At 39.1% G+C, this 14,221-nt stretch overlaps 1 protein-coding gene across 2 annotated transcripts in view; it reads left to right on the plus strand.

Moving 5' to 3' along the window:
- Window positions 1-10,987: 10,987 nt before the first annotated feature.
- hars (histidyl-tRNA synthetase) overlaps window positions 10,988-14,221 on the plus strand; it is a 28,204-nt gene continuing 24,970 nt past the window's right edge. Inside the window, exon 1 of one of the 2 annotated variants that reach the window (XM_039774969.1) lies at window positions 10,988-11,117. In XM_039774969.1, the coding sequence (XP_039630903.1) occupies window positions 11,028-11,117 (90 nt within the window). In that variant the 5' untranslated portion in view covers window positions 10,988-11,027. The remainder of the gene's footprint in view (window positions 11,118-14,221) is intronic. The other variant, XM_039774968.1, reaches the window with a different exon arrangement.

Consider the following 14,221-nt stretch of genomic DNA (forward strand, 5'->3'; position numbering starts at 1 on the left):
TCAAGCATCTGAGGACGTTAAGGCGATGCTGTGCTTATTTTAATGATGGTAGTGGTGTTTTGTGACCAGTATGAGATGTGGAAACATAGAGAAGTTTGAAAACTGACCATTCTTTCCACCACTTGCCCCATCAATCTGGACTGAAGAGTGGTTCACCTCTCTCCTCCTAAAGTCCAGAATCATTTCTTTAATTTGGTTTAAGGTTGGGTTGTTGATGGGACAGTAGCTAACCAGACCATTAATCTCTTGAATACTTCAAAATAATCCAAAATACTTGACTATCTTCAGACTCATCTTTGCTCATAATGTAGATATTATTAATGTCGCATATGGCTATACAGTCATAAGTGAAGAGTGAACACAGTTCTGGGCTCAGACAGCAGCCTTGTGGAGCTCCACTACTCACCATCAGTGGTGATGAGGTTTTATTGCCAATCCCAGCTACCTGAAATGATCTGCTCAGCGGTTCTCAAACTGTGGGGCGCGGGGCGCTGAAGCTGTACAAGGGGGGTGTCGAATAAATGAACAAGACATCAAATGTATTTTTTTACATTTTTATTTCAAATTTAAATTTGCAAGCATATAATCACAACGAATGCATTATAACTAAAATTAAAATAAAACATATCTAAGGCATAGATCTAATGACTGATATGTTGTGCCTGCTTTAAAGTACACAGCCTGTCCAGGTTTGGTTTGATATTCGACATATCGAGACACTCTGAGCTCCTTTTCTATTTGAAGTTTGTTTCTATGACGAGCGGCGCTGCTGCTGCTGTTTTTATAGTCGCGTATTTTCAATCCAGAAAGTTCGAGACGATATCGGTATCTGTCGTGAACATTCGGGTAACAGTAGATCAGGTGATAATGCGGTGCGACTGCGTAGCCAATGTGGCCAAATTGAGTTAAATAATTAACTGCGTATTGGGTTATTTTCATGATACAACTAACAGCGACAATATTTGTCGGACGAAAATACGTTCGTCTTGCGCAGATTGACTTCATCGGCGTCCTCGTTTACGAGATTTTTAAAAATGAAAGCATATTTAATCGTTTCTTTACATAAAAAATAATCAAATATGAATTAATAATTTATTCTTTGTTTTTGGGATTATAATTACTACCAAAAAACACACAATGCATTTTAGCAGTTATTAAAACACTTTGAAAAAAAATAAACTGCAAATATTTCATCGAAGTTAGCCGAACACATGCAAATCTTATGGAAGAAAAATGATAGAATATCGCGACACCGCACAAGTATCATACCTTTGTTAGTTGTATCGTGGGTTATTCTCATCTATCTTATATTACGCGGGGGGCGCGAAATACAAAAGTTTGAGAACCGCTGATCTACCTGTTAAAAAGTCCACTACCCACTTTGAGATGGCATTGGGCAGGCCCAATTCTCTGAAATATGAACCAGTTGGGAAGGGATATTGATATTAAAATCTTAGGTGTAGTCACTAAATTGTATCCTAACGTACATGTTGTGACTACCCAAGTGATGAAGAGCAATGTGGATGGTCTACAAAAGTCTTCTGACTAGTAATATTTCTTACTTACAATACAATCCTGGTTTTATGTAGCCATGAGCTTTTGAAATTTTGTCATTATTTCCCTTAGTCCAAAGTAATTTTACTCAATGTCAATTGACATACAAATATAAAATGTCCTGAGAAGCATATTGTAAAACATTTTTTGTTTTATTTTGAAATATACAACATTACAAAATGCTGGTTCCATGTCAAATGCTACTGCTTTGCATGCTATAGAATCAGAAAACTTGCATGTACACTGAAATCTGATTGATATCCAGTCTGAGCAAACATGGTGGTTGAACATTAACGGCAATACTTTCTTCCAAAGAAAGCTGTAAAACAGAATCCACTGATCAGTTCAGAAAAAAATCTTAATTCAGACTAACCATCTTAAAAGTTTATCTGACTCTGTCTTGTCCCAACAACATTTATCTCTATAGCACGTTTTCATACAAATAATGTAGCTCAAAGTGCTTTACGGGATGAAGAAAGAAAAATGAAAAATATAAAAATAAGATGAGGTAATTATAAGTAATAAAGAGTAAATTATGATCCAATGGCCAGGTAGGACATCAAAAACAAAAAAGAAAAACTCCAGAGGGCTGCAGGGTTCTGAGGCCATGAGACAATGAGACCACCAGCTCCCTCTAGGTATTCTACCTAACATAAATGATCTCAATCAGTCCTCATGGTTTTCAGGCTTCACGTGGAAGAATTAGATGATGTTGGTCATGTGGACATCTAGACTTCAATGTAAGGCGACTGCATGGTGCCCTGATCAGGTGGTGGTGACGCCACCACCAAAGAGAACCAGAAAAAGAACAGCAGAGAAAGTAGGGGTTAGGACGGATTGTGGCGCCATGATTACAATATGCAAACTTTCGAGGAAACTCAGGCCCGTTCTTCAGGCATATGAAAAAGTCTGGGAACCCCTCTTAATTCTTTGGATTTTTGTTTCTCATTGGCTGAGCTTTCAAAGTAGCAACTTCCTTTTAATATATGACGTGCCTTATGGAAACAGTAGTATTTCAGCAGTGACATTAAGTTTATTGGATTAACATAAAATATGCAATATTCATAATAACAAAATTAGACAGTTGCATAAATTTGGGCACCCCAACAGAGAAATTACGTCAATACTTAGTTGAGCCTCCTTTTGCTCCTTTGAGCCTCTAGACGCTGTCCTCCTATAGCATTTGATGAGTGTCTGGATTCTGGGTGGAGGTATTTCTGACCATTCTTCATACAAAATCTCTCCAGTTCAGTTAAATTTGATGGCTGCCGAGCATGGACAGCCTGCTTCAAATTATCCCATAGATTTTCGATGATATTCAAGTCTGGGGACTTTGACGGCCATTCCAGAACATTGTACTTCTCCCTCTGTATGAATGCCTTTGTAGATGTCGAACTGCGTTTTGGGTCATTGTCTTGTTGGAATATCCAACCCCTACGTAACTTCAACTTTGTGACTGATGCGTGAACATTATCCTGAAGAATTTGTTGATATTGGGTTGAATTCATCCAACCCTCAACTTTAACAAGGGCCCCAACTAGCCACACAGCCACACAGCCCCACAGCATGATGGAACCTCCACCAAATTTGACAGTAGGTAGCAGGTGTTTTTCTTGGAATGCGGTGTTCTTCTTCCGCCATGCAAAGCTCTTTTTGTTAAGACCAAATAACTCAATCTTTGCCTGACCAGTCCAAAGCACTTTGTTCCAAAATGAATCTGGTTTGTCTAAATGAGCATTGGCATACAACAAGCGACTCTGTTTGTGGCGTGAGTGCTGAAAGGGCTTCTTTCTCATCACCCTGCCATACAGATGTTCTTGGTGCAAAATGTGCTGAATTGTAGAACGATGTACAGATACACCATCTGCAGCGAGATGTTCTTGAAGGTCTTTGGAGGTGATCTTTGTGTTGTCCGTATCCATTCTTACAATCCTGCTCATATGCCGCTCCTGTATTTTTCTTGGCCTGCCTGACCTGCTAGGTTTAACAGCAACTGTGCCTGTGGCCTTCCATTTCCTGATTCCATTCCTTACAGTTGAAACTGACAGTTTAAACCTCTGAGATAGCGTTTTGTAGCCTTCCCCTAAACCATGAGACTGAACAATCTTTGTTTTCAGATCTTTTGAGAGTTGCTTTGAGGATCTCATGCTGTCTGTCACTCTTCAGAGGAGAGTCAAAGGGAAGCACAACTTGCAATTGACCACCTTAAATACCTTTTAAAACTCATTATTGGACAGACCTGTCTATGAAGTTCAAGGCTTAATGAGCTCATCCAACCAATTTGGTGTTGCCAGTAATCAGCATTGAGCAGTGACGGGCATTCAAATCAGCAAAATGACATACCACTGTTATCTTTTCTGTTGAAAGGAGAGTAAATTATTATGCAGGCTGAGAGGGGTTCACAAACTTTTTCATATGACTGTATTGTAATCTTTTTAGTTAACCAATAAAAGTTGTCATTTTGCTTATCACTTCATAATGGCTAACACGGGTCAACATCCTAGTACTACTGGAGACATGATAAAAATAATAATCAAATGCATATACAGGTACAGTCCCAATATGGGCTCCTACTCTGGAAGACATAGGGAGAGTCTGACTGTTTCAAATCGTGTAGTATTTTAAAAATATCAACATGGATGTTCAAAAGTACAAAATAAAGTGTATATCCCTTTGGTGATTCATCCTCGCCTAGTCCTAATAGACATGCACTAGTATCAGTCCCACTCATATGTCACTACAGAATTCCATCATGATGGGATGTCACCCAGGCTTTGAAAGGTGCTTGATGTTGGTGACAGAAAAAAAAAACCACTGCTGCTATAAAATGAGTCATAATACAGAATCCAAGAATGGTGGCACATGACATAGCAGCCTTGTAACTAAAGTGGATACATTATTGTTCAGTTGAATTCATTCTTCCTGAATAATTAAATATGATTAACAAGTATGTGCTTTGAGAGTCCAGATGTTTGACTTCTGAATTGAGGCATCAGTTCATCCAATGTTTCAGGGAGAATGTAAGAATTGTGAACTGGGAGAATTTTGTGAAGCATTTCATAAATACAAGACAAAGTGTGGATACATCATTCTGACCCAAAGTCTATACAACAGTCAAAACAAAGGAAGCACAATTTTTCTCCAACACCAAAGAAATTCAAGATCCAAGTCAGTGCTGTGAAGATCACTTGTACATGATATTCTGTCAGTAGTCCTCAATACACCAGAATGAGAAAGTGAAAACATATCCATCCATCCATTATCCAAGCCACTATATCCCAACTACAGGGTCACATGGGTCTGCTGGAGCCAATCCTAGCCAACGCAGGGCACAAGGCAGGAAACCAACCCTGGGCAGGGCACCAGCCCACCGCAGGGTGCACACACACACCAAGCACAATTTAGAATCGCCACTGCATCTAACCTGCATGTCTTTGGACTGTGGGAGGAAATTGGAGCACCCGGAGGAAACCCACACAGACACGGGGAGAACATGCAAACTCCACACAGGGAGGACCCAGGAAGCGAACTTGGGTCTCCTAACTGCGAGGCAGCAGCGCTACCACTGCACCACAAGGCCGCCTGAAAATATACAGTATATATGCTTTTGCTAAGATTTTATTGATTGATGAAAAGTGCTAACGCTTTTATTTTACGAATGATGTATGAGAGACTTATTTTTTACTTTTTAGTACACCTTTTAACTTAATATTTTTAAAAAGTATTTTTTCACATATACGTGTATATTATTTTCAACTTTTTAGTCTTGGGTTTGTTTTAGTATAATTTTGTAATCAATATTTTAACACTTCCTTTAATATTTCTATCTGTTACTAGTGCCATCTATTGGTGAAATTTTCTTCATATGAAAATTTCATTTCTTAATTAACATGGATTAATTGATCAATTAGTGAAACTGATTATTGATTCATATATTGTCATCGGAAGTGAGTAAGTGTGCAAAATTTCAAGTCATTTGGACAATAGGAAGTGGGTTAAATATAGATTACAAGATTTGTACTAGACAACAAACAGGTGAAGTTAAAAGAAGAGTGGTAATAACATTGGATTCAGAAAGCTTTTAGACCCCTTCACTTTCTGTACAATTTATTGTATTGTAGATTTAATTTTAAAGGAATTCATTTATCATTTTTGCCCATCACTCTACATTCAATAAGCCATAATGACAAAGGGAAAACATGTTTTCAGAAAAGTTTTCAAATTTATTATGTATTTCCTTCATAGAAGTACTCAGGCACTTTGCTGTGGCACTCCAAATTGTGCTCAAGTGCCTCCTGTTTGCCTTAATTCTTCTTGAGATGTTTCTAGAACTTGACTGGAGTTCACCAGTGGCAAAGTGAATTGACTGGACATAGTTTAGAAATGCATATGTGTACCTGTGTATATAAGGTCCTACAATTCGCACTGTTATGTCCGGATAAACACCAAGCCATGAAGTCCAAGGAACTCTTTATAGATCCCAATGATCAAATTGTGTTGAGGCATAGATCACAGCAAGGATATAAAACTATTTCTGAAGATTTTATTGTCCTCATGAGCACAGTGCCATCAATAATTATAACATAGAAGAACTTTGGAACCACCAGGACTCCTCCTAGAGTTCATCATCCAGTCAAACTTTGCAATAAGAGCCTTGGTCAGGCAGGTGACAAAGAACTCAATGGTCACTCTAAAGGAGCTTCATAAATCCTCTGCTGAGTTGGGAGAACCTGTTGGTAAGTCATCTCAGCAGCCCTCCATCAATCAAATACATATGACAGCTCATGAAAATGATGATAAAGGTTCTCCTGATCTGATGAGACAAAAAGTGAAATCTTTGAGCACATATACAATACAATACAATACAGTTTATTTTTGTATAGCCCAAAATCACACAGGAAGTGCCGCAATGGGCTTTAACAGGCCCTGCCTCTTGACAGCCCCCCAGCCTTGACTCTCTGAGAAGACAAGGAAAAACTCCCAAAAAACCTTGTAGGGAAAATGGAAGAAACCTTGGGAAAGGCAGTTCAAAGAGAGACCCCTTTCCAGTGAGGTTGAGCGTGCAGTGGGTGTCAAAAGAAGGGGGTCAATACAATACAATACAATACACAGAACAGAACAAATCCTTAATACAGCATAATAATAAAAATTTTAGAAGAACAGAGCAGAATTTAACAGTAGATGATATCACATAATAAGATTTGGATATTTTTAGAGTCCTGGAGACCTCATCCATCAAGCTGCCTCCCCATTTGGCCATTCCACGGCTGAAACGTTGCTCGGCCAGCCAATCCGATGAAAGGACCCCTTTTCCCATGATTCCTGTGATCCTCCATCAGGGATGACTTTACCATAGGCAGGCAAACAACTTGGCAGGTGGGCTGTGGCACCAAGTGCCACATTTGAGTACCGAGAACAGAAACAGAATAGGTGAGGGTTAGTAAGAAATTATAACAATCATGTTACTTATGTTTTAGTGCTAATGACTAACAACAGAGATGCAGTCTGTACAGTTAATCAGCAGCTCTAGTCAGGATATGCTAAACTGAAGTAGTGAGTCTTCAGCCGAGGATTTAAAGGCTGAGACGAAGGGGCATCTCTTATAGCAGGAAGACCATTCCACAGTTTAGGGGCCCTGTAACTAAAAGCTCGACCTCCCACTGTTATTTTATTAATCCTTGGAATCCTAAGCAGACCGGCATCTTGAGATCTTAATGTGCTCAGGTTTGTAAGTCATGATAAGTTCAGACAAGTAAGCGGACCTTGGCCATTTAATGCTTTATATGTTAAAAGGAGGATTTTGAAATCTGCCCTAAACTTAACTGGGAGCCAGTGTAAGGATTTAAGAACTGGAGTTATGTGTTCATATTTTCTTGTTCTTGTAATAATTCTTGCAGCCGCATTTTGGATTAACTGGAGGCTGTATAAAGAACAGTTTGAACAGCCAGTGAACACCGCATTGCAGTAGTCAATCCTACTAGAGATAAATGCATGAATTAATTTCTCAGAATCCTGTTTATTTAGAAAGCACCTTAATTTCCTAACATTTTTAAGATGGAAGAAACATGTTTTGGACAACTTTGTAATATGTGCTTTAAATGACATGCTAGAATCAAAGATAACTCCTAGATTGCGGGCTGATTCAGTAAAATTAATTGGGATTCCAACTGAGTTAAATGATGACAAAATATTGCTGTGATCAGCGTCATTCCCTCCAACAATTAACATCTCTGTTTTATCTGTATTTAAAGACAAGTAGTTCTCATTCATCCACTCCTTTAATTCACTAACACAACTAATTAAAGACAACATCGGAGAAACTTCATTTGATTTAAATGAAAGGTATAACTGGGTGTCATCTGCATACAGTGAAAATTAACATTCTGTTTCCTAATGAGAGATCCCAGTGGAAACATGTAAAGTGAAAACAGTAAAGGTCCCAGTACTGAGCCCTGCGGGACACCATATTGACCTTCTGTGTATAATGATGGAGTCCTGTCAGCACATTTCTGTACATATTGGAATCGATTTGATAAATAAGAACTAAGCCAAGCGAGCATGGGGCCTGTAAGCCCAACATCGTTTTCTAGCCTGTGCAGTAAAATAGAATGGTCAATGGTGTCAAATGCTGCACTTAAGTCCAACAACATAATTACAGTGGAGTTTCCTTCATCAGAGGATATCAGAATGTCATTTACAACTCATGTTAGTGCAGTTTCTGTACTATGACCAGTGTGAAAACCAGACTGGAATTTCTCAAATAAATTGTAATGCGTAAGGTGTGACTATAGCTGACTGGTGACTACTTTTTCTAGTATTTTAGAGAGAAATGGTAAATTTGAAATAGGCCTATAATTATCCAATATCCAATCCATATCCAATCACTATATCTGGCAAAACCTAATACCAACCCTTTGGTGTTCCATGGGGTGCTTCTCAGTGTCAGGGACAGGGATACTGGTCAGAATTAATGAAAGGCTAAATGTAGTCAAATATAGAGAGGTCTCTGAAGAAAACCTGCTCCAGAGTACACACAATGTCAGACTGGGGTAGTTCCGGTTAAAACCCATATGGAGTCTTAGACCTTGTCTGGAGCATGTGCTCCTTGAGGTATCAAAATGACACCCTTTGGTGTCCATAGCATTGACCGGTGGGGGCAAAAAAGACTGGAACAAGCTCTGCTTAAATGTCTATAGTGCCTATTCAATATTATTAGACTTCAGGTGGGGAAAGTCTAAATCAAACGCATCTTGAGTTTCATAAACTGCATCTTTCGGTGGCTGGAGCATGGGCCTCTAGACTTTCAAAAACAGCACCCCTCAGATGACTGTGCACTAGGAAATCGCTGTCATCGCCTAATAGATTTAAAGGCCCTGGATCAGGGCAACACTACTACACCTTAAAGTACAACTGCGACCGAACGCAGTTTGGCACCACGAAACATCAGTTTACAGATGTCTTCCATCCCATGTAACAGAGCTTGAGTGGAAGAATGGAACAAAGTACCCAAATCCAGGCGTGCAAAGCTTGTAGAGATTTATTTATAAACAACAACAACAACATTTATTTATATAGCACATTTTCATACAAGCAGTAGCTCAAAGTGCTTTACATAATAAAGAATAGAAAAATAAAAGACACAATAAGAAAACAAAATAAGTCAACATTAATTAACATAGAATAAGTAAGGTCCAATGGCCAGGGGGGATAACCCCCTGACCTCCAGACGGCTGGAGAAAAAAATAAAATCTGTAGGGATTCCAGACCATGAGACCGCCCAGTCCCCTCTGGGCATTCTACCTAACATAAATGAAACAGTCCTATTTGGATTTAGGGTTCTCACGGAAGGACTTGATTATGATGATCACGTAGACTTCTGCCTTTTAATCCATCCATCATTGTTGGAGCATCATGATGCTTTGAGAAGGTGGAGGTGGCGCAGGCCACCACCACAAAGAAACCGGAAAAAGAAACAGAAAAGAGAGTAGGGGTCAGTACGGATTTTAGAGCCACCATGAATAGTTATTATGAAGAATTGAACATACAGAGTATCAGGATTAAGTTAAGTTAAATTGAAGTTATAAAAAGGCCATGTTAAAGTAATGTGTTTTCAGCAGTGTTTTAAAGTGCTCTACTGTATTAGCCTGGCGAATTCCTATTGGCAGGCTATTCCAGATTTTAGGTGCATAAAGACTCGAAGCTTGAATTGCTGCCAAAGGGGCTTCCAGAAGAAGCTGAATTAAGGGTCTATATACCCTTAGGTGTGGCAGAAAAGTAATGAGACTGGCAACACTGCAAGCGATCTGGCAATGCTGTGCTGTTGTCCTTGATAGAGCACGTGTATCAGTACCCTCCCATAGCTCAGTGCGAGTTTCAACTCCTTCCGTTAACTACGTGATTTTTGTGACTGCTATTAGTGAAGTTGTGTTTTTGGTTGTGCGTCACGCAAAATGGAACAGCGGAATTTGGAGCAACGTTGTGCCATTAAACGGAATGTGTGACGTTTGAAAAGTTAAAACAGGCCTATGGGGAACATTCTTTATCCCGAGCTCAAGTTTTTCGGTGGCACAAATCATTTTTGGAAGGCAGAAAACACGTTGAAGATGAACACAGTTCAGGGAGGACTTCAGCTTCGAAAACCAATGAAAACATCGAACGTGTGAACACTTTTGTGAGATCAGACCGTCGTTTAACATTAAGAATGTTGAGTGAACAATTAAATTTGAACAGATTTACCGTTCATCAAATTTTGACTGAACATTTGCACATGCGAAAGGCCTGTGCCAAAATGGTGCCGAAAAACTGCCCTCTCCATAACAGAATTTTTTGACCTCAAAAGGCATTCCTGTGGTTCCCCAGCCCCCTTATTCACCTGACCTCAGTCCGTGTGACTTTTTCCTTTTTCCTAAACTGAAAATGTCCTCAAAGGACGTCATTTCGGGACTTTAGAAAACATCCAAAAGAGTGTAACGGACATGCTGAAGACCATACCGGTTGAAGACTTCCAGTGCTGCTACCAACAGTGGGAACAACTTCTCCATCGGTGTGTAGCTGTCCAAGGGAACTACTTTGAAGGGGATAACATTGATGTTTGAAAAAAATAAAAACTTTGGTAAATAAAAAATCAGTCTCATTACTTTTCTACAAACATTCTGGAATTCAGTTTTTGATTTTTCGTTTTCACTTTGTCATCATGGGTTATTGCGCGTTGATCAATGGGCAAAAATGCCAGATTATTAAATTTAAAATGAAATCCGCAACACGATAAAGCATGCAGAAAGTGAATGCTGAACAGGGGATATTCTCGTTTGGATACAAATGTGCAGCACGAGGCGGGAACGCTCCTACAGTTACCAAGGAAGCGTGCACCGGCGCCGTTTCACTGACTTGCAAGAGGGCGGTTGGAATTATGACAGGGAGTGAGAGTGCGCTTGCGCAGATCAGATCATCGGCCGGCCTGACTTCACAGCAGCATGGCGGATAAGGCTGAGTTACAAGAAGCGATTAAAGCTCAAGGAGAGGTTGTACGCCAGCTAAAAGCAGAAAAGGCCAGTTCTGAGCAGGTCAGTTCGAGTTCTACGATCAAAAGTATTTTATATATTTATTGCGTGTAAGCCTGGTAAATACACGAGTGTACGCGAGAGGACAGTTGAGGCCATACGCCGGCAATTTCACGGACTACTGACAGACAGACAGACAGACGGAAGAAAGGACGGGTATCGCGAGCACAGTTCTAAAGTGAAGTTGTATTTTGTTTTCCACGTGTGTAGAAATGCAGAATATTGAATGGAACATAATTTTAAGTTAAATATCGATTTCCGGGAGAATTGTGCCTTCGTCGCAGTGCGCTTCTGTCTGACGCAATGGGCACTTAGCTGCCAGAAGAAGATATTTAGGGTATGCTTAGTATATTATTTTGAAGCACGATGTTCTTAAACAAATGGTCTGTACGCAGTATGAAATCGATAACGTACAGCCATTTTCGGAATGTAGGTTTGACACGTTTTACATGTCAAAGCCTGGATATTGGTTGAAAAAAACAAGCGGTGTGTTAAGGGATCCTCCTAAAATTTCCGCTAAATTGGAAGATTTGGCAGTTCATTGGTAACATTTTATAAAGATTTAAAAAAAATCATTGCTGAAATATTCGGTTCTGTGGCATGCTGTGTAGAGTGCAAGTCATGGGAGATGACTTACAGTCAGTTACAAGTGAGGCCACATGTGGAATACTGCTTATAGTGTGTATTCAAATAAAGTCAGAAATGTGATAGAAGAACTCCCGAGAAGGGCTGTTGTGCCTGTTCTGGTTTGTATAGAGTATGAGACAGATGAGTAGAGTAAAAGTGTGCTGAATTTTGAATGTCAAGAAAACCAAGGCTAAGTGTAGCTGTAAAAATAATGTATACATTATAAACGAAATATGTAAGAAGGTGTTGCCCGCTGACAATTTTAAAAGAAAAAAATATCAGTAAAGAAATAAGGGACCTCAGATTTAAGCTAATTAGTAGGACATATATTGTAATTTTTAGAAAATATATCTTCCCATGGAGAAGGTAGAAAAGCAGTGGAACACATTATCCTGTACTTATAGTTCAGTGTAAAAGTAGAAGTGATCTATAAATATACAGTATAAGTCATTTTGAACATGTTTCAAGAAAACAAGTGCACTGGTTATTTTTGGTTGATTGACGTTCACTCCTCTAATCACAACTTCTTTTAAAGGATAACATCATTCTTTTTCAAACCGAAATGATTTCATCCAGATCATTGTGTATAGTTGAGGCCACAAATTTTCATACACCTTGCCTAAAAATTTTAAAACTTAAAATTCCTCAACTTTACACATACCATGTTACCAAACAATTCTCGTCTTAAGTCAGTTAGTGTATCTGCTTAATTTCAAAAAGAGTTTTACTCCAAAGTAATGATTAAGAGAGAGAGAGTCAGTTCAGTTTTTAAGCACTAAGTCAATTTTTCTGCATGTCAACAATTTACATTAATATTTGGTGATGTTGCCTTTAAATTGCACAACCTGAAGCAAACACTCAGCAGAGCCTTCCACAAGATTCTCAAACATTTTGCGTGAATATCGGCCAATTCATTCTGACAGAACTGGTGTGAGTGAGTCAAGTTCATGGGCCTCCTTGCTTAGAAGTGTCTCTTTAGTTCAGTCCATAGATTTTCTGTGGGATTCAGAACAGCCCTTTGTGATGGCCATTCCAATACTGTTACATTGTTGTCTGTGACCACTTTGGAAGTATGCTCACTAGGGTCATTGTCCTGCTGAAAGACCCATTTGTGACCAGACTTTACCTTTCAGGCCCATAACTTGAAGTGTTGCTTTAAAATTTCCAGATAATGTTCCTTCTTCATGATACTATTCATGATCTATTTTATGAAGTGCAAAACACATCTCATCATGATGCTGCCTTCCATGTGCTTCACAGTTGGGGTGGTATTTTTTGGATTAAGAGCCTCATCCTTACATCTCGCTAATCATCATGGCCAAAAAATTCAAATTTTGTTTTGTCTACTCGTGGGACACTGTCCCAAAAGGCTATGTCTTGTCTTAGTGAGCAACTGCAACTTGTGCTTTTTATGTCAGTTCTAGAGTAACGATTTCTTCCTTGGTCAATAACTTTTCTGGTCTTAGTGATGAAGTGCTCTGTTAATTAATGGTGGTTGATGCTTTTGTTCCTGATGTCTTTGAACTTCCTTACCAGTTCCTTAGTTGTTATCTTGAGGTTTTGTTGAACCTTTTGAAACAAATGCTGTTTATCCCTGGGAGGCAATTTGTGTCTCTTTCTCAACAACATAAAGTCTGTTCGTCCCCAAATTTTTATATTCTTCAGTTGTACAGCTGTACAGTTGACTCTTTGGAGATGGATTCTAAGGATCTTTACTCTATTGTTGATCCACAATTTTCCTCCTAAGGTTTAGGCTCCGTTCTTTTGATTTTCTCATTGTCTTAACCACAAGGCTCTATATAAGGCCCTTATATTCATCCTCTGTATTTAAGGCACCGTAGGTACTGTACATACTGCCTGAGAATGAAAATATAAGGTCCTGACCCTCAGTTCAAGGAAAAAAAATTCAGATAATTTCCATTATTCAAAATAGTCTATGAAAGAGAAAAAAAATTAATTGTACCCAGTCCATGAATTGGACGATAATTAATGACTGTATTTGAATGCTCAGCATAATTCAGCCTAATTTTGCCTTTGCACCAAAGTTCATTGTGATTGGCATGGTGATGCAGTGGTTTTAAATGCGTATGTTTGTTCTTCTTTTTCTCAGATTATTCTGATTTTCCCCTTAACTTTTCAAAAGCATTCATGTTAAGGTAATAACGGTCTATCAATTACATCTGTACACAAGTGTTGTTTTGTGTTTGTAAATGTGCCCTGAGGTAGACTGTAACTTTATGCTCAAGGGTGGGAACCAAACAACAACAATTCTTATATAGTCCAAAAAATCACACAAGGATTGCTGCAATGGGCTTTAACAGGCCCCGTTTTTGATAGCCCCCCGGCCTTGACTTCCTAAGGAGACTGGAACAAAGTCGTACCCAGAAAAAAGGAAGAAATCTTGGGAAAGGCAATTCAGAGATAGACCTCCTTCCATGCAAGTTGGGTGTGCAATGGGTGTCAAAAAATGGGGTAAATAC

This window comes from Polypterus senegalus, chromosome 13, assembly GCF_016835505.1.
Source record: "Polypterus senegalus isolate Bchr_013 chromosome 13, ASM1683550v1, whole genome shotgun sequence".
NCBI classification, from domain to species: domain Eukaryota; kingdom Metazoa; phylum Chordata; class Cladistia; order Polypteriformes; family Polypteridae; genus Polypterus; species Polypterus senegalus.